We start from the raw sequence: 19,656 nt of genomic DNA, 5'->3' as shown, positions 1-19,656 counted from the left end.
GAGGCACTCAGTAATATGCAGTGTTGATTTTTTTCATTCTGATTGATTTTCAAAAAGCAAATTGGAAAATACCGATTTTTTTGGACCACTTTATATTTTTTTGGATGTATTTTATGAAGTTATTAAAAAATTTTGACACTATCATAATTTCCCCTATCGTCCTTTACGATATAGTGCTAACAGATTTAAAACCGAAGTCTAGTTATTCTGTAATCACCATCGACTTATTTTTAAAACACACTTTTCCTGAAGTTAGAACAAGAAAAATCTGCTCTAATCAATAAAACTCCACTCATTTTTGGCAGGTTCGCGAATTTTAAAGAACAAATTGCCTTCGTATGTCTCTTATGTTCCATAGAGTACTATTTTGCCTTACAATACAAAAAAATACTAGAAAAAGAAAATACAAATACCCTAGAAAAATTGAGAGTACAAAATAATCATAATATGACATTTTAAATTGCAGAGAGTTTGATTATTTGCAGTCAAGAAACGTTTGAAATATTGACAATAAAATGAAGTTAATTTTGCTTTACTATGTCTAACGTTTCGGATTCTACCCATACAAGTTCATTGAAAAAATACTATTTTAACATTTTTCCCCAAAGCGTGTTCAGTGGGTGGTTATTGAAATATTGAGGTATGCCTGTATTGTATGTGTAAGTAGTAGTACCTATTTTTAATTTACATTAATATGTAGGTAGCTTGTGTGAAGTACGACCTGCTCAAGTTTGAAAACAGTTGTGGTAAGAAGCAAATTTTATTGTCAACAATTTGTTTATCCCTCGTGCTAAGCTAAGCTTCAATCTATAACAATATAAAAACTAATTGGTACTAAAAAACTGGCATAGATACTGTCGATTGCTGCATTGATTCTTAGGTTCCTTACACTGAAACTAATTACTGACGAACGCGCTTTTCACATATGACACCTACAATATTCACAACATACCATGGTTATCTTCGAAACAATATACAAACATTAACAACAAATAGAAAACTACGTCACAAATTACTTCTCACATAATATCTTGTCTTGCTAGACAAGAGCGACGGTACCTCCTAAAGCTCAACGCCAGTAGAACCTGATGCAGGAGTTTCAAGCTTGAATATCCTGTACTTCCGTATTATTAGATATTATCAGTTTTCCATTAAAAAAATCCTCTAGTTCTAAAATTTAATAAACGGATGCATTATTGTGTGTGTCATAGTTGATTTGTAGGTAAGAAGGGATAGTGGCATTAAGTTCCGAAGCTCGACGTCGAAGCGCAGCGATGCTGTGGCCACGCCATACATCCTCATCTTGCTCCCCTCCGCTGGGGGAGGTGCCTGATGACACCGGTGGAGTGACGGCGTTCGAACACGGCGGCATCTGCGGGGGTGGAGAACCGCCGCCCCCTCCTCCGCCTCCTGCAGTTCCCCCGCTGCTGCCGCCTCCGTTATTACAGTACGTCATCATGCTATCACCTGCAATGCATAAATCAATTCTGTAAACAAAATTTTCGATGTTCTTTCGGTAAAAATAAGTAGATGAGTACGAACACTGCTGGATGTAGGTGCAGTGCGTTTTTCAACACAGAATTTTACTTATTAAATTTTTAACCACACGTTAGGCGCTATTTTGTAAGAATTGTGGTTATGGGACTTGGCAAAAGTAAAATTGAAAATACTAAGTCCAGAAAAATTATTATTTTCCTCTTTTAGATGTTCATACAGAGCATTTCAGAATCAGTGGTGCCAATAAGCAAGTTCTAAAGAATAAAAAATAGAACGATTCAGTAGAACTTGATTCACACAAAAGTTGCTTGTTTTTATTCTACAGAGTCCCAAAGCATCTTTTTTTTTACTTTCTAAAGAGGGAATATATCTCACAGTGTTTTATTTACAGACTTGAAATTACTCCTACGACGGAGGTTTCTGGATCTGATAAATTAATTTAAAATCTCTAGCTCAAGTATTCTGTTCTAAACTAGTCGGTAACCACCTATGTCCTATCGAGGTACAAATATCGAATTGACTTTTACGTTAATGCCAATAACTTCAAGATGTTTACGAATTCTGATACTTTGAGCTTCACTATATCAGAAAAGTGGTCAAAGAAATTCAAATCTCCAACCATTTTCGGCACCGTTTTCGATGCCTTGCTAAAGATTTATGAACACCTTCAATTTCTTGACTACTTGCATTACGAGTTAGGCCATGAGATGCAACAACCGACGAACAGCTTGTTTTATTAGTGTGATAAGTAAATTGTGTTATACTTTCACGACTGCCTCGACACAACGAATCCACTAATATTGATATGAGAAATATGGTTTGTTTATGGGTAAACAAATCTTAGAAATCGTCGTGCTGCTAAAAGATACCTGGAGCTTCGTCTAATAACAGAGAACCAGATCATCAAACTTTCATACGATTTATCGACAAACTAGGTGAGACTGGTTCATTTCGTTCAAAACCGTATAATGGAAAACCAAAAATTCTCCCTGTATAAAATGAAATTTTCCAATATTGGAAGATCCAGAAATTAGCACCAAACGTACTTCTGAAGCGACATAGGTCAGCAAATAATTAATTTCTAGTCTTCTACAAAAAGAAAAGTTGTTTCCAAATCATTTTACGCTTGTTCAAAATTTGTTGCCAAGAGATTTCCAGCCATGGAAAATCATCATTTAATGAGAGAATATTACTTTTAAGATGAATTTTCAATTAATCTCTGCTGTGGGATTTTATACGACATGATTTTGGGACCATTTGAACTTCCGACAAACTATAATGGGGAACAGTACTTGAGTTTCTTAAGAAATTACTTACCTCGAATTTTGGAGGATATTCCTCTAGTCTTAAGAGGATATTTAGATTTATGCAAAATGACACTCCTGCTCATTACCCTATACATGTAAGGGAGTTCTTGCGTACGAATTCCCCATATCAATGAATTGTTCGGGGTAATAAACATCTGTGATCACCAAGAAGTCCTAAGTTAAACCCAATAGATTCCTTTTTTTGATATTTTTTAAATCATGAGTATACAAATCCGTATTTACCAACGGAAAGGAGCTATGAAATAATATAATATTAAAGAAGATGTAAATAGAATTAAAGGAAATAACCAAACCCTGTTCAAAATTATTGAAAATCTATGAATTCCACGACTTTCTCATTTTTCCACAAACCATAATTCTCCTCCTGTAAGTGACCTATTGCTGATATTACTACTGAATTCTTTGTTTTTTGTGTTAGTTTCTATACCCATCATCAGTATCGACCATATCATTTATGCCCGTTATATAAGAGGAATAGTTATTTAAGGAACAACTTTATTAATGACACAGATTAATAATCGAAGCTGTTTTGATAATAGATAATGGAGGCTTTATTACCGCTTTATTAAAATAAATTTTGAAAATAGATGCATTTCTATTTTAAATTTAAAAAACGCTCTTGCTTTGTGACTGAATATGTACTTCAGTCCCAAATTGAAAATTCCTATGTGAAATATTGGAACCTTTATAAGTGACAGAAAGCTTTGACGTGTCAAGCAGAAGTGTTCTAATTGGTCAGATGTAAGCAGCCATGGCCAAAATCAAACCAATCACCGTGCACTTAAAGTTACCCATTAATTAAACATCACACATTAACGGTGGTCATTAATGAATGATTTTGTATACTAAAAATAAGTTGGTAATATTCAGTCAACGGAAATCTATTAACTGCCAACATGTTTGCTGTAGGTACTTTAATTTCTTTAGTATCCTGTATAATGATGATTGTTGATTTTGTAGATGTTTTTATAGATGTGTCAGACACCACAAATACCTTCAGCAACTTGTAGCATTTCGCATATCATATTGTACATCGTTAGGCCAAAGAACAGACAAAGATTCGAGTCTATAAATTCTCATTAAGAGAAACCGGTTGTAACGATTTGAATTTTAACACTTCAGGTCAGAAGTAACAAGCTTATGTATTATTTCACAGATATGGGAGGCTGGGTAGGATACATAAAACGAGTAATTAGCAGTGATTAGACACAACTGCGTGGTTCGCTACTGAAATACACCTACCTCATGGGCTCTAATTGGTACTACAAACCGATCTTACCATTAACCTGTTTGCTATGATCTTATTTTTATGTATACATAGACTCGCTTGACCAACACAGTTTGCCTACAATCACGCATTCAAAAACTTGTTGAAGACTACGACTTTCTACAGAGAGTATACTTAGGAACCACGTCTCCTTTATTGCTATAAAAAACAGTGTATTCCACGATATAGTTTACTTAAAATGAAAAACAGACACTTACCTAAAGAATTAAGTCCATAATGAGCTTGGTATACAGTGCTGGCCGTTGAACTTATGGGCAAAGTTGAACCTAAGCTAGTGGTTTGATTAAGCTGCCCTAAGGTTTGGCCGAAGCTGCCCATGGCGACTGTCCCTTGGCCAAGCTGAGATAGACCTAAGATGATTTGGAATCTGGTCAATAAATATATCGGTCGTTGTTACAGGCTTCCGAATTTGCCATATGGTATAATCAACGATTATTGTGTTTTTTAATCAGTCATGTTATCAGGGGTACTGTAATCAGTGCAACGAAAATTATCAATAATTTTTGGGAAGCTTGCACAAGTGCAAATTAAGTTGAGTACCTTTTTCAGTTTAAGTTGCTCTAGTGCAAAGTTGTCAAAAATTATAGATCCATTTTCGTACCACAAATTATATTTATGAAGTGAATTTTGTGACATACATCATCGAAGAACACACCCGCAGATTGAAATATTCCCATTTGTTAACCTTACCAAGAAAGCAAGAAATCTATGGATGCTATTATTGGATTGAAAAATGGTTTTCCTACGAGTGTACCGTAAAATAGCTTTAACGCACGGCTTTGCAAGCTGAAAGAAACACGTTATCGCACATGTGCGACCAAATATTTTCCGCATTTAGATCAATATACCATGTGTCAGCACTAAAAATGTTTGTGTCTTTATCGCACTTCATTTCTGATGCGAACAACAATCAGCGTGCGATATATTATAGCATCACTTTCTGCACTTGCTAGGTGAATAATTAATGCACGTGCGTGCGAGAATTCAAGTTTGTTAACTGAGGAGCAAAGCGACGAGTTGACAATGGATGCGCCAATGACGCTATGAAACGTTTATCTTATATTATTCTATTGAATTTGGAAAACTCTGAAAATTAATTTTAACTAGATAAAAAGATGGTTCAAAGTTAGGTTGAGATCATTGCGAAAAATTAGTTGAGGTTTTTAAACCGCATTCTTATAAATTTGTAGATTCATAATTAATGAAATAGTCATAACCGCATAGAATTTAAAAAATCATAATATGTATAAACAATCACCACTTAAACAATTATTTTAAGAAAATACTAATAGATTTACTACATTCCGAATTCTCATCAGGTATGAGCATTTTATAGTTAATAAAAGCTACTAAATCATTTAGTTAGGTATGCATATTTACGGATTAATTAGTACTGTTAAAATAAAGATTCTAATTGGGAATTATTGTCCTATTATCATGGCGTTCTTTACTAATGAATTGAAAATTTATCTATTTAGCGTGGTACTCGACGTACGTTGTATGTACTATTCAATTTTCATTGAAAATTGAAATCGAAAGTGGTGAATTTACATTTGAATAAAATTTAGAATGGTTTTATTGCTTTAATGACCTATGGTTACATGAATTATTGTTTATACCTACACGATATTGTAATTTTTATATAAAAATAAATATTTATTGTTTTCTTTGTAAACTACTGCAGATAACACATATCAACGGATAATAAAATAAGATAGAAATCCATACCTGTTGCCATTCCTGCAACACCCCACGTAGAGTCTGACGTCCTGAACATGGAGGTACCACAAAGATTCTCGCCCATTGCACCGAACGGTGGCAGACCATGGGATGGAAGGAGTGCTCCTGGCGTTCTGAAAACGTTGGTGGTCTTCTTCCTCTTTTTCCATTTGGCCCGCCTGTTTTGGAACCAGACCTGTTGAGAAAAAGCGACCAACTTTACTAGTTCTATCGGCAAAAAATAGGCATAATAGTGGATTATGTTATCAGGAGTAAAAGTGGACATTATTGTACTGAGGCCAAACATTCAAGGCCGCAGCAAAGCTGAGCTGGAGAGTGAAGCACCACAAAGTTCTTTCATCCCTTTTTTAAAATAGATTATTGACGAATCTGAATGATGCATATGCATTCTCAATATAATTATTACTAACAGTTTTTTAATGGTATTACTCTCCTAGAGATAGGCATGTATTCTAAGCACACTGTCAGAAGCAGCTATTATATTTGCCATTTTTAGTACATATTGTAGCAAAGAAAAATATTTCTTAATTGTTTATTTTCTATCTCTTTGTATTTCTACATTTTAACATTTTTCGGTTTGTAAATATACATATTTCTCCGCTACTTAGCTCTATAAAAATACCACAATAAGCTAATCTGAATACTAATTTTAAAAAATTGTCACGGAATTAAATGGAACGATGCTTGCATCGTTTGCTAGAAACTATCATCAGAAAGCTATAAAATCATAGAAAATGCATATATTTTACTAAACAGAAACCGATGTATGGTTTCAGCATAGACAACGCTTTGTTACCTATGCTTGATCGCGAGGTTGACCTTGGACGCATAAAACAAACTAAATACTAACAAGTACCACTTAGAGTGATGACCAACACAGATATAAGAATAATAAAATAATAAAAATTACAGGTTAAATTTGGTAGAATACTTAAAGACGAATCACCTCAAATCAACTTTTTGGAGTGATGAAATGAGTCACGATAAAAACTGTCATTCCTCAGCAATTGAGATGAGGAATATTACATATTCACAATCATTCACTTTAATTTAGTTATTTTTTGTTTATCTAATAACTTTTTTCTAAGTTTTCAAGACGCGGACAGATTTGTCGTCAGAACATTAACGAGGCTTTTCTTACGATCCCTTAGTAAAGGGCGAATGTTTTGCTCAGTTAATTTTAACTGAGAACAGTAAGGAATTTCACCTCTCCTAGAACCCCTACTTGTGTGTGAGATGATACTACCAACCCCCCCCCCCCCCCTCTCGCCAAAAATTAAAGGACGAAATTCGAGTAATAGTATTATAGAAATATTTAAACAGGGAAAATAGAGCTGGTAATTTTTTAAAAACAGCAGGTCACAATACTAAAAATACTGGGCAGCCAAGAACATGAAAATAAATGGCGGATTACATAAACAAACCACGGTCCGAACGCAAATTAGTTCGCTTAACCTCCGGACTGCGAAGGGACACCTCTAATCCTCTGGTGGCGTATGACACCAGTTATCCATTCCTTTCTGAAATATAGGGCTCCTAAATAATCCAACAACATTAGCGCCCTATATCGCAACCCTCAGGCATCTGCCGGCTACTTTATTCCAGTGGGTCCACAGAGATTTACTTCCCTAATTCACGAATGATGACGCGTCATCCATGAAAAACACTTTCGGTGTCGCTCCTTCTACCATCAATGTATCAATCGCTGTCTTTTAACTTCGGACAGGCTGATGATGGTGATCTTTATTTATTCGGTTCATTGTTTCAGGGGAAAGTTCGTAGATGTTTCAGTTTGGTTAACATCTCTACTCTGGATTAGCTGAGATTTAACTAAGAACTAAGATATAATAGGAAACTTTAAATCCTTTAATTCACTGGATTTTCATTGAATATTCCAGAAAATCGCTCATAAATGCACAGGAATTTGAGTTTTAATTTTAATGCGGAAAACGAATCGAGATGCGCGAAAATGTGAAGAGTCAGAGAAACTATTTTTGTGGAAAATTTCGAGAGAGCCGCCTCTCGGGCATCCCCCCGAAACGGCGAATATTTTAATTGAATCATTCTAAGCATTTTTTGCAGATAATAAAAAACAGACTTTTTTCCTTCAAATAGAATACCCAGTATTTTCGAAACAAAGCCGTTTCGGGCACATGTTCATTGGAACATTTTCCTTATAATGTCCCAAGGAATATCCCTTTAAATTTGCGTCGTATGCTTAGGAAGCATCCTGTACAATATTCTAGAGATGTGTTTCAATCAAAAAAGAAATATTCGATCCAAATAAATTATGCATAAAAATAAAATTCCTGATATAACAGCAGTGGAGTAACGCTGAAATGGTTTTCCTCAAGCTTCAATCAATCCCATAACTAGAAAAGAGCTTCAATTCCAGGAATCGCCAGATAAAACTCTGCTCATCTGAAGTTTGCATTTTCAAACAAAAAGGAAATCCTAAAGTGAATAAAATGGGAAACGGTAAATTTAAAAGCCGTGCCTACAACCGGGAGGGCCAAATGGATGGAGGGCTCTGTCGGTTGCCAGGGGGAACTCGATGGAGAGGGGAAATTCCAGCGTCAAGCGTCGCGACGCTCCGGTCAATAAATTTAACAGGAATTTTGGATGAAAAAAATTGAACGTTTGGAATTTACAATAATGGTCGACATCAAACCGTTATTTTTGAGTGGACAATCGTTGTAATCAATAAGGCATACAAACAAGAAAGACATAACTTCAGTTCAGATTCAGAAATTCTAAATTTCGTATTCAACATATACGTTGGACAAATAATAGAAAACACAGTTTGCATTAAATAATAATCGTGAAATCTATTAATACGAAATAAAATAATGGCGAACATGTAATAACATACACAAACTGAGAAATTAGCCCTAAACACGTGTGGAATATGAATGACCTTATACCAAAGTGTTAAAAGCAACTATTAGCAAATAAACATTTATTTACTATGTGTCTAAGCTGTTAGAAGTGTCGAATATTATTTACTAAATTTAATGCACAAATAGGTATTTTGATGTGTTTAAATGGTTAAAATAATAATTGTTGTTGGAAGTGCAGAACTGATGAATATGCTTATTGTTTATTTTAAAGCGTTTCTATTTTCGGAGTTTATGAAATGAATATTTAATATTTTTAAGTATTGGTGCTATTAAAATAAATTATATTCCATAATTATGATTTTCCACAGCTATAATTGGTTAGCCTGTAATCTTCTAAAATATAAGTTATACTGTTTAGTACTCTGTGGGATTCTTAGATATTTTTCGCAATTTCTTTTTATCATCTATTTACATTTCTACTAATCAGTTCTTGTTATGATTTCTCTATTCTTTAAATTAAAAGTAGAACTGGAATTTTCAGTTTTCGAGTTAACTATTTCTGCATTAACCGCGCAAGGAGATATGTTGTCGTTTCATGAAAAAAGGTAGAGGTTATTTCTCGAAAGCGGCACTACAATGATTTATATTAAAAAAATAAATATGAGGTCAGATCTCTTTATACCTGAAAATTTGTACCCATGGTGCAACAAATTGTCAGCCCCTGTTTTGATGCAACTACAATCAGCTCGCGGTAAAAAATCGTTTTCTGCACTTGTTAGGTACATAACTATTTATGTGCCTCACAGTTTTTTTATTGTTTGGATATTTATGCGCAATGATTTTATGAACGAAATATTTCTTGAATAAGATAATCCGATCAAACTTACGAAGGAATTTTTTGATAATAGTCCAACTACAGCAACTATTCCGGTTTATATAACATTCAAGAAGTATTGACTATTGACTCTGTTCAACATTAGTGATCAAATATTTTGAAATAATCTGCATAAATAGACTTCTGAATATCCAATAGATGTTACGTAGTTCCTAATGAAAATTTCAAATAAAAAAATATTGTTGGCAGACGGTTTCATGAAATATTGCTCATGTATATTGCGCAGGACTGTGCTTGTGAAAATTCACATTCTCATTACATTAATTGATGACGATTGACTAGTATCTAGTGCGTCGGTACTTTATACTGAGTGGCACAAATTAAAAATTACTATTCATATAACTTGCTTAATGTGTAATGCAACAAATAAATATGATTTTGTCTTTTTGCTTTGAAGTATGTGAGCATAAAATTGCATTATACAAAATTTGAACATTTAATCATATAAAATCTCAAAAACAAAAGTTTAAATTTCTACTGATCTATCAATGTCGATTTTTAAGAATCACAATTTTTTCATTAATATTCGTTTAGAGAGTACAAAAGCCTTTTTTTAACCCTCTAAACTAAATTTGATGCATGACCTGGGTTCCCATTTAAAATTTTTAAGTAGATAGTTTAACCCGTATTCTTGAATTTTAAAGTTAGAGTACCTTGTCGTTTTCATGTAATTTTAAAATTTCATACGATGTAGAAAAGGTTGTCTTAATCTGAGCAACCCTGAGGTATCTAAACTGTTTTGTCATAGTAATAGAATTTTTGGTTCAAACAAATCCACCGCATTAATAAGATATTTCCAGAGTAATGTAATTACCCAATGTCAATTAGCACATGTTGAAATATTCTCAAAAATTGCCCTGTTCTCATTGTGCATCTCAATTGAGAGAGACTACCCGAAAGCATGTATAATCCCGAAATTTTATAAATGTGAACAGCTCTTTCCTCCTATTTTAGTTCGGGGTTTTGTAAGCCTCTACCATGAATTTCTATAGAGGATTAGGCTTTACGATTTTCGATTACCTTTATAGCCCTTTTATATCCCCCTTCGAGCGTTAGGTCGTAAAATATTACTATTGCGGTTCTAAAACACCTAATAAAGTCAGAGAATTCCCCTCTTCGTTATTTTTTTCCTTTCTGTAATTAGGCGAAATTTTTTCTTCATTATAATGGAAAAGATACCATTTCTCGACTATCAGCCTCGACATTTTTGCCATTTAATAATCAATAATTGAATAATCTTTAATAGACTGATCTTTCACTCTATTCTGTTAAAGTGAAAACTGAAAAAATAGCCGTACAAAGAGTTTTTTCATGATTATGTTACCCATTTCGGATTCATTGTACTTTTTAGTTAAAAGTTAAATTATTAGCAAATTAACCTAAAATTAATGTGTAAGTAATGTTTAGTCGACTCATCCTTTTATGGACTCGCTCATCAGTTCGTTCGGCTAGAAACTGATTCGCGTCATAAAATCTTACTTACATTATCTACTTATTACATGAATAACTATATATGTTATTATAGTTATTTACCTAAGAAGGGTGGAAAAAGATATTTTATCTTACACTGATTGCAGTTTGCTACACTTTGCGTTGTTCGTTTAGCAATTTAGTGAGGAATAAACGCTTTCGCACGTGTTGGATACAGTAATTTTCTTACAAGTGTATTTGCATTAACTTTATTAAATTTCACAAGTTCCATGAAATATTAGCGTGCTGCAAAACATTTACCCGCACGCGTACGGCAAAAAGTTTTACAGCACACACGTTAAAGTCAAATATCCTAAAAAAATGTTTGACACTGGCACATGCCACGTTGATTTGCATGCGGTAAAGCTTTCGGCCACACATATACGATAAAATTCAGCTTTCAGCTTCATCTTAAAGGTTTATGATACGTTTATGTCATTAATTTGCTCAGCTGTTTATTCCAATAGTAGTAACATGTAAGTCCTAATATGTCAGGTTTATAATTTTGAGTAAAACGAATCTTAAGTTGAAATTCTAAAATTGGCCAATCAAAATTGGGATTTCCTTAGTTTAACTCAAAAAGGTACAACAGCCATAAAGCTACGCTACTCAGGATCAGTTTTATGGATTCTAAGGCTTTAGGACCTACACAACTGATCCTGACGAGATTTAAACATTGAAGTTTAATCGTATTAACGGAAATACGGTCAATGTTAAAGATTTCACTTCCCTATTCGCATGAGATTCACATAATTTTTGACCATATTCCTGCAAAACTGTCCCAGTCAAATGTTAGTAAGTCAGGGCGTGGCTCTGAATTTCTGAAATTCGAGTGGGGAAATTCTATATTAGAATGACGTAAAAAATGACAAGAACTTCATATTACTAAATATTAAGGATTCTTCAAAGTAAGTCATTTTGACGTCGTTCGAAAACGGAATTGTTCAATTTTGAGAATAGACCTCCTAACAATGCTTTTACTTCGCTTCGTTGAATTTTTATATTTTGATAACTACCCAACAATTTCCTCTACATGGGAAAATCCGCACATTGCCTTATTAAACTTTACCTCGATGTCGTCGAAGTGGCAGTAACGATTCCTGGAATAGCCAACTGCTTGTGGCATCAGAAATTATTTTGTATCACCACAGGGACCAAGAACAGTCGCATTTCTAATAAAACGACCACATACAAACAATGTTTTAGAAATCCACGAAATATTTTTAAATGTTAGCAATGCACGATAAGGTATTTCGCCTCTCGCCACACAAGCCAGACAAAAATTTTACCTTCTGGTTTATGTGTTTGACTACCATAAAAGCGGCCCAAAGCGACCTGGATGTTTACCAAGGGTTTTTAATCTTGACCGTCAAAGTAAGGGTTAAGTCACTTGCTACTTTTAACGGACATATGTGAAAACGCAGGAATTTGTATACGTGCGTAATAAAATAAATCCAACTTCTACCGTATTTTTTGGTAGTTTTTTAAACTTATACTTGTGATTCTTCATCAGAATGATTTAAATTTAAAAGCTTTAAAAATACATATAGAGTTTTTTATATATTGTTCGAAGTTCTTCCCTCACCTTCAAAACCTTTCAAAACTTATTAAATTTTGCTCTTTATTCAGGTTATGGAACATTGATTTTCTGATAACTTCTGAATGGTCCTTCAAAATACAAACATCTGAAAAAGCACCAAATTGTTACTACAATTTGTTACTTATTGATTTTCTTGTATTGCGCGGGAGTAAAATATGTAATAAAATTATAACGTTGAAATTGACAAGCAAATCTGCTTTGCTGTAATTCCACTGGTTGCAATTAAATATGATAGATAAATCAGGAATGAAATTAAACATAAAAAATAAAGCAGATAATGGAAAAAATATGCAAAAACTGAGATTTGGTTTCGAAATGTGAATCAATGCTAATATATGGAATAAATGAACAAAAACTTACCTATTTTCGAATAATGAGATTTTTGGCACCAGAAATTGAAATAAATTTTTATATACAAGGTATCTGACCATAGTGCCATAAATTGAATTACGTGTTCTAAGTCCAAAAATATGACGAAAACTTCATATAAATATAGTATATTGAAAGACGCTTCATTTTCGATATACAAGGTGTAAAAAATTAGTTCTTGAGGATGGTTTTTTTTATTAATATCTGCGAAACGTTTCCAAATAAATTAATGAAATTTTATACTTTAGAATATCTTTTTGTGTTCTTTCTAAATCTCTATAAAGAAATTGCCACATTTTTCCAGGGGCAGGTAATACAGGAGGGTCATGCGAATGTATCTACACTTTTTTGTACCTAACCCTAACTTAACGGGATTTTATTAAAGAAACATCAGATTTAAAACCCTTTTTTATTTATTTTCTTTAACAATAATTGTAATTAAACTCTGTTCTGGTAACAAAGAAAAACCACTAGACTTTATTAATAAATACTATCATGTACGGAAACGTCAAAAATATGTTTTGTTCCATCTCAAGACCAACTGGATTTTAAATCTTATGTTTATTTAGTAGAACATTGTCTCCACCGATTTGTCAAATCTAAATTTTCTCGAAATCTGTTGGAGATTTTGACTTTTTACAAAATAACCTTTTTTTTGAAAACATTTTTAAAGTTAATATTTTTCCTATAAAGTCGTCAATAATGTTAAGTATAAAAAAGTTTAAGTACTTTTTAAGCACTACCCCCCTGTATTACCCACCCCTGGAAAAATGTGGCAATTTCTTTATAGAAATTCAAAAAGAGCACAAAAAGTTATAATAAAATAAAAAAATGTCATAAATTAATTTCGACACATTTCGAAAATATTAATAAAAAACCACCCTCAGGAAAAAATCTTTTACACCCTGTATATCGAAACAGAAGCGCCTTTCGATATACCTTTATGTGAACTTTTTATCATATTTTGGGACCTAGAATACATAGTGAATTTATAGCACGATGTTTAGAGACATCTTGTATAAAAGCCGTAGAAATAAAAAATGCTGCAGATATCGAAGAAGAGATACCTGCAAAAACGTACAACATAAATGAACTGCAAGTGTGTTTTAATGTTTTGTCTTATAAATTAAATATCGGACCATTAGTCCAGCAGAAAACCCTAAAAATATATTTTTTGTGAAAATCCAGCAAAATCGTGTATGGGATAAATTTAGTTTCAACGCTCTCAAATATAAAGGGTGTCCAGAAATTAGCGGCCCAACAAAATTGTGGATTGCATGGCTGAAAATAAGAAAAAACTGCCTATTAACTTATGCCCAAAAATACCTTCCAGAGAAGCTACAGCTCTTTAAAGGAAGAGCTATGACAAAGGTTTTTTTTCAATAACGGCAAAACGGTGGTAGTTAAAATCACCAAATTTGGAGTACTAAGGTAACTTAACACGTTGAAGAAGTTGATATATCCCGTTGTGCAAAATATCAACCAGTGGCGTACATTTTGGAGGGGGAGCCTGAGGAAGATTTTTTTCTTATTTTCGACCATACCATCCACCATTTCTTTTTGGTCGACTAATTTCCAGACACCCTGTATAGTGCAAGGCTGAATTTTAGAAAATTTACTTTTACGAATTTAATAATTTTTATATTATCCATATTGGCAAGGCATCTCTCCGACTACTGTAAGGTCATAACATAACAATCGAAATTCAAATATTCCTCTCAAGCTGGGGGATAAATGAAGGGTAAAATCGAAGAAGTTAAGGAACGAGGTATGTCTGGAAAAAAAGCTCCATATTACCAGATTAGGACTGCAATTGGGAAAATGTAACGTTAACATGTCATTTGATGATAAGAAGTAATACACGGACTTATCTATTTCTGGGATATTTTGCTCTTGTTGCATTTTTAAATTTAGATTTATTTGCAAATTATGTATATTAAATTCATTTATTGTATAAGTATATAAATTAAAATTAATGACTATGACTTCGGAAACTTTACAAATATTTGATAGTTTACTTAACCAAGAGAACAATTTCCTAAAATCTTATCACTCGGAATTCCTGGAAAACTTTTGAAACTTGCTCCAATATAATTTAAAACGTAATTAAAAGTTTTATACTGATTTAGAAACTGATGGAATCTTGTTTAAAGGACAGTTACATTTGAATCTTTCTATTGTTATATTGGGAAATTGCGGCAGTTTTACCTAATAAATTTCTCCATTGCTGATGCAAAACAAGACTTGTGAAACGTAGGACATTTAATCGTATGTGTTTGACATTAGATGTATTACGGCCACGTTATGAGTAAAATATATAAATAAATAAAAATTCTTAATTGGGCATTTTTTTTCTTTTACCTTCCGCAAATTTGAAAAATTCAAATTCTCTTATAAAATTTGCCGCTAAAAATCCAAACAAATCATTTTATTACAAGCTAAACAATTAAACACCATGAGTCATTAAATCACAGTTTTTCACACCCACTAATCAGTCGACACGTTAACCGATAACTTTTTTCATTCTCAACCGCAGACCGCCTTAAACGATTTCGGAGGCATAAGAACATCATATTTTTTATGAACGCTTCGGTAATTAAACGCAATAAAATGGACACTATTTGCTCCATTATGTGATGCAACACTCTTCCACTGCCTGTATTGTTTGTTATGTAAATCACTCTTTGTTTACCGGCTGCATAAGGAAATGAGTTTGTTGCATTGGTGTACGTATGTAAGTGGTCTGGCGACGTGAGGTCGCAGAATAGAGAAGGTGTGAAAAGAACGAAACGCTAGAAGAAAGAAATTGAATATAGTTGAAAGTTAAATGAACTGATCTTATGTGAAGGAAAGGTAAGAACGTAAGCAGAAAAATGCTCTCCGATGACATGGTTGTTGCGGTAATGGCAAAATGTTCTCTATTCATCACGAATAACAATCCAATCACAAACACTATACAAGAAGAAATTTTTGAATTTTTTTCTTTTAATTTTGAAATAAAAAATTTCATTAAAACTTCCAGATATATGAAGATAACGATGCTAGGTAGTTATGATGTTCTTCAACAAAAATTGATCTCTCGATACTCAGTTAATATGAGATTTTGTCTAACGTCCCTTTAAAGGTGGACTGAAAGGAAATTAAAAAGGGAGGAGCGTGTTATTCAAGTGTTGTGTTCTCTTTCTATGCCGCGGAAAGCTTATTTAATTGTGGAAGCTTTTTTAGGCTTTTCTGCGCTTGTACGGGATTGATTTTTACAATGCCGCTACCGTTTCGCGGCCCATTTTATATCTGCAAAATGTATCTAATCGATAACAGAATTTAGGCCTGTGTATTCTAGGAATAAGGAACTGGAAATAACTCTTTTTTACATCCAAAATGAATTAAGATTTTCTCGTAAAAACGTTAGCTTATCATCAATAACATGAGATAGGTCCCAGTGACAGTCACGACTAATAGTAACACAGTGTCGATAGTCAAGTAAAAGTCGAGGCACATGATCCGGAAAAGGAGTTGTAGCTCAGACGTTTTGATTTAAAAAAGCGAAAGATTCCATTAAAACATACGTTTACTAGTAGAATAACAGTACATTAAGATACAAGTTTTACAATCAAATTGATTATCACACCAGTCGATACTTTGCAACGTTTACACCTGACGAACTCCATATCAGACGCCCCTTGATCTCAACGTCTATTGTGATATCGGTTACTTCGTTGTAACGGTTCCTCCAGGTTTGTACAAAATTCAGATCTCTATGCTTCTGTGGAGTTTAGGGAAGAGTTTTTTGATATTTAATTGGGCAGTGCGTATGCAAATAATTAACCTCATTTCAACATTTAAAAAGCAGAACTTCAAAAATGCATTTTTAGCCCACTGAGGCTTAATAAAATGATCAGAGCATGTTCATTTGTGGGAGGCCAACAATAGAGATATTTAACCCTATTTAACTCTTACGTGTTAAAGTCCTTAAGTCAGTGTTTCTAGATCATTTTCGACTTCACCTCCATTGCATTTCACATCTTCATCATGTTGAATGTTATTTGTTGAATAAATGATGGATAATTCTTGAAAATCAAGTAATAATATTGAGAGAAAAGAAGGGAAATATCCTCTTCTGGATCTTTATCTCTGTCGTTATTACTATAATATAGAACATTTACGAAGCACTTCCTAATCTTGTCAGCTTTAAGAATATTTAATGTCAGGGAAAGTTTTGTACAGCGTCCTTTATAGCCAGCTCCTTCAGAAGTTTGAATAATTGTTGAAATTTTGAAGATATAATCGAAGGCAAGAAATTAGACCTGTAGTAAGTTTTGTGACGCGGGTTATATTTTCGTCCATTGACTGTAGAAAAGGTATTAGATTTAGTGACATTTTTGAAGTAAAAACATTTCACTTTTCTGGGCGTAAATTTTTCACCCTATTCAAATCTTTCTAATAAATCATTACTGATAAAAAATCTTTTTTTCACTCATTTTATTATGTCGTGAGTCGGCCTTAGCCTCTAGGGATTCGCTCGTCACTCGGAAGTTTTTTAGCCTTAATTTGCCAACTTGTCTTACAGTTTTGTCTCCATTTTAGGCAGTTCACATTGCTTTAAATTTTTTTTTAAGTTCCCCTACACATTTTCATGTAACCTTTAATATGCTAATTTTATCCTTTTTTATAGCACAGATTATTGGTTTAGCGAAACCATACTTATTGGATAAAGTTATAACACCCACGCCGTTTTCCAGGCTTTTTATATGTCACTTTTTTCTGATAATGTTTCGCTTCGCACCTTTCGCTTCATATTGAACGCTAGAATCAGATATGATTTAATTTAAGGCTTCCCTGTTGCGAATAGCTCATATAATAATGTGTTCATATTTCCGAGCGCCTAAGAGAACGTATAAGAAGTTATATAACATATAATTTGCATCCCTTTAAGTTTAATTTTGTTGCCACTGTTTTTTTTCTTTTCTTTTCATGTTTTTTCCTAATCCTTGAATGCTGCTAAATCAAAAAAAGACCAGACCAAATGAATCAACAAAGCCGCCCTCGAAGAGTTAAAAATTATTGCAAAAGGTCCGAGCTTTAAAAGTTATTACCTCTGATTTTCCTACGTCGAAATCCTTAAGCAATAAAGTTTCCGTATGGGGAGGGTTCGGGGCCTCTGCGTGGTATTTGCGGGGCTAACTCAAATCATACATCAACTGCGCCCCATTGGGGATTAATGATGCCAGCACGGCCGAAATTAACTTCCTGGCGGCTTACCACGGCAATCATTTTAACATATTAGCCATTTGTTAGAATAACAATATAGGTTTAGAGCTTCCAGCTTCGACTTTATTACGTTAGTCGACGATCGGAGGATTTGTGTCGGTAATTGAGTTGCAACAGTGCCGAAGACATAGATGTACATTAAAATATTTCTTTATATAATTTTTTAATTTAGTTTTTTGCTTTGATATAAAAGACATTCCGAGTATTAGTTCGCTATTATAATCTTTTGTGACATTGAATTCAGCCTGCTCTCCAGCTTACGTTAGGGCTTTATGAAATTCTGATCCACTGATCAGCTTCGCCACTTATTGACTTTTGCGATTAGATCAGATTATTAATTTTATATCACTGAAGATTCCAGAAAATGTAATTAATGCTTGATGAATAATAAGAATACCAGAACATGAAAGGAAGGATTTTCCAGCGTTGATTAAGATTGGTTCCGCATTGCCAACGTATGTAGTTTAATGCAGCTTAGAAAAGAAAAAGAAAGAAAGAATTTTAATATAATTTGCAAAGTAAAGGAGAGTTATCTACTGCGATTCAAAGCACTCAATAGACATGAAATTACAAATCCAAGAAATAACTTAAATATATGAAGTTGTAAGGAATCCAGATGATGAATCGCGATATAGAAGAGGTCTGATGCATTTAATATGCGCTGCTTCTCGATCAAAACCACAATTGAAAATCGAGGTTATACGAAATCACGCAATAACTGACATATCTTAACTATACTCGATATCTTAGAATTATGGGATCAAACTTCTAGGGATTGTTCAGTGCAACAATAGAAAACATCTGAGTATAAAAATGCTTGTCCGCAAATATCTCCCTAAGACGCTACGGCCTTATAATGCTTTAAGACAGTTGTGTGCAAAAAATATGTTTTATTGAGTTTTAGTACGCTTTATTTTAATGTGTTTGTAAAAAATAATGCTACAGTAGTCATTCAAAATTTCGTTCTTGAACTTCAGCAACAACATTACATCATCAACAAAGGTGGTCCAATTCCGTGGCCTCCTAGGTCACCCGATCTAATGTCGTTAGATTTGTTTCTGTGGAAACATGTAAAGTTTCTGGTTTATAAAACACCAGTGAAAACATAGCAAGATCTGATTGCATGAATTACTGTTGCATTTGAAATCGTTCAAAGCGATTATCAAATTTTTAGCCAAGTTAACAGGAATCATGTACATAGTTTAAACAGGAGCAATGAAGTTCAAGGAAGACATTTTGAACAATTACTGTAGTGTTATTTTATACAAGTAAATTAAAATGAAACATACTAAACCTCAGTAAAAACATTTTTGCACATAACTGTCTTCAAGTATTATAAGGCCGTAGAGCCTTAGGGAGAC

General features: G+C 33.4%; 1 protein-coding gene across 1 annotated transcript in view; it reads right to left on the bottom strand.

Annotated features, from left to right (window-relative positions):
* Positions 1-794: 794 nt before the first annotated feature.
* The window catches only part of LOC136417005 (homeobox protein orthopedia-like), a 39,668-nt gene continuing 20,806 nt past the window's right edge, over positions 795-19,656 (bottom strand). The window contains exons 3-5 of the mRNA XM_066402482.1: positions 5,842-6,028; positions 4,311-4,463; positions 795-1,467 (exon numbers count right to left, since the gene is read on the bottom strand). Of these exons, the coding sequence (XP_066258579.1) occupies positions 1,178-1,467; positions 4,311-4,463; positions 5,842-6,028 (630 nt within the window). The 3' untranslated portion in view covers positions 795-1,177. The remainder of the gene's footprint in view (positions 1,468-4,310; positions 4,464-5,841; positions 6,029-19,656) is intronic.

Source organism: Euwallacea similis, chromosome 26 (genome assembly GCF_039881205.1).
Source record: "Euwallacea similis isolate ESF13 chromosome 26, ESF131.1, whole genome shotgun sequence".
Lineage (NCBI taxonomy): Eukaryota > Metazoa > Arthropoda > Insecta > Coleoptera > Curculionidae > Euwallacea > Euwallacea similis.
This window is presented reverse-complemented; position numbering and strand designations above follow the sequence as displayed.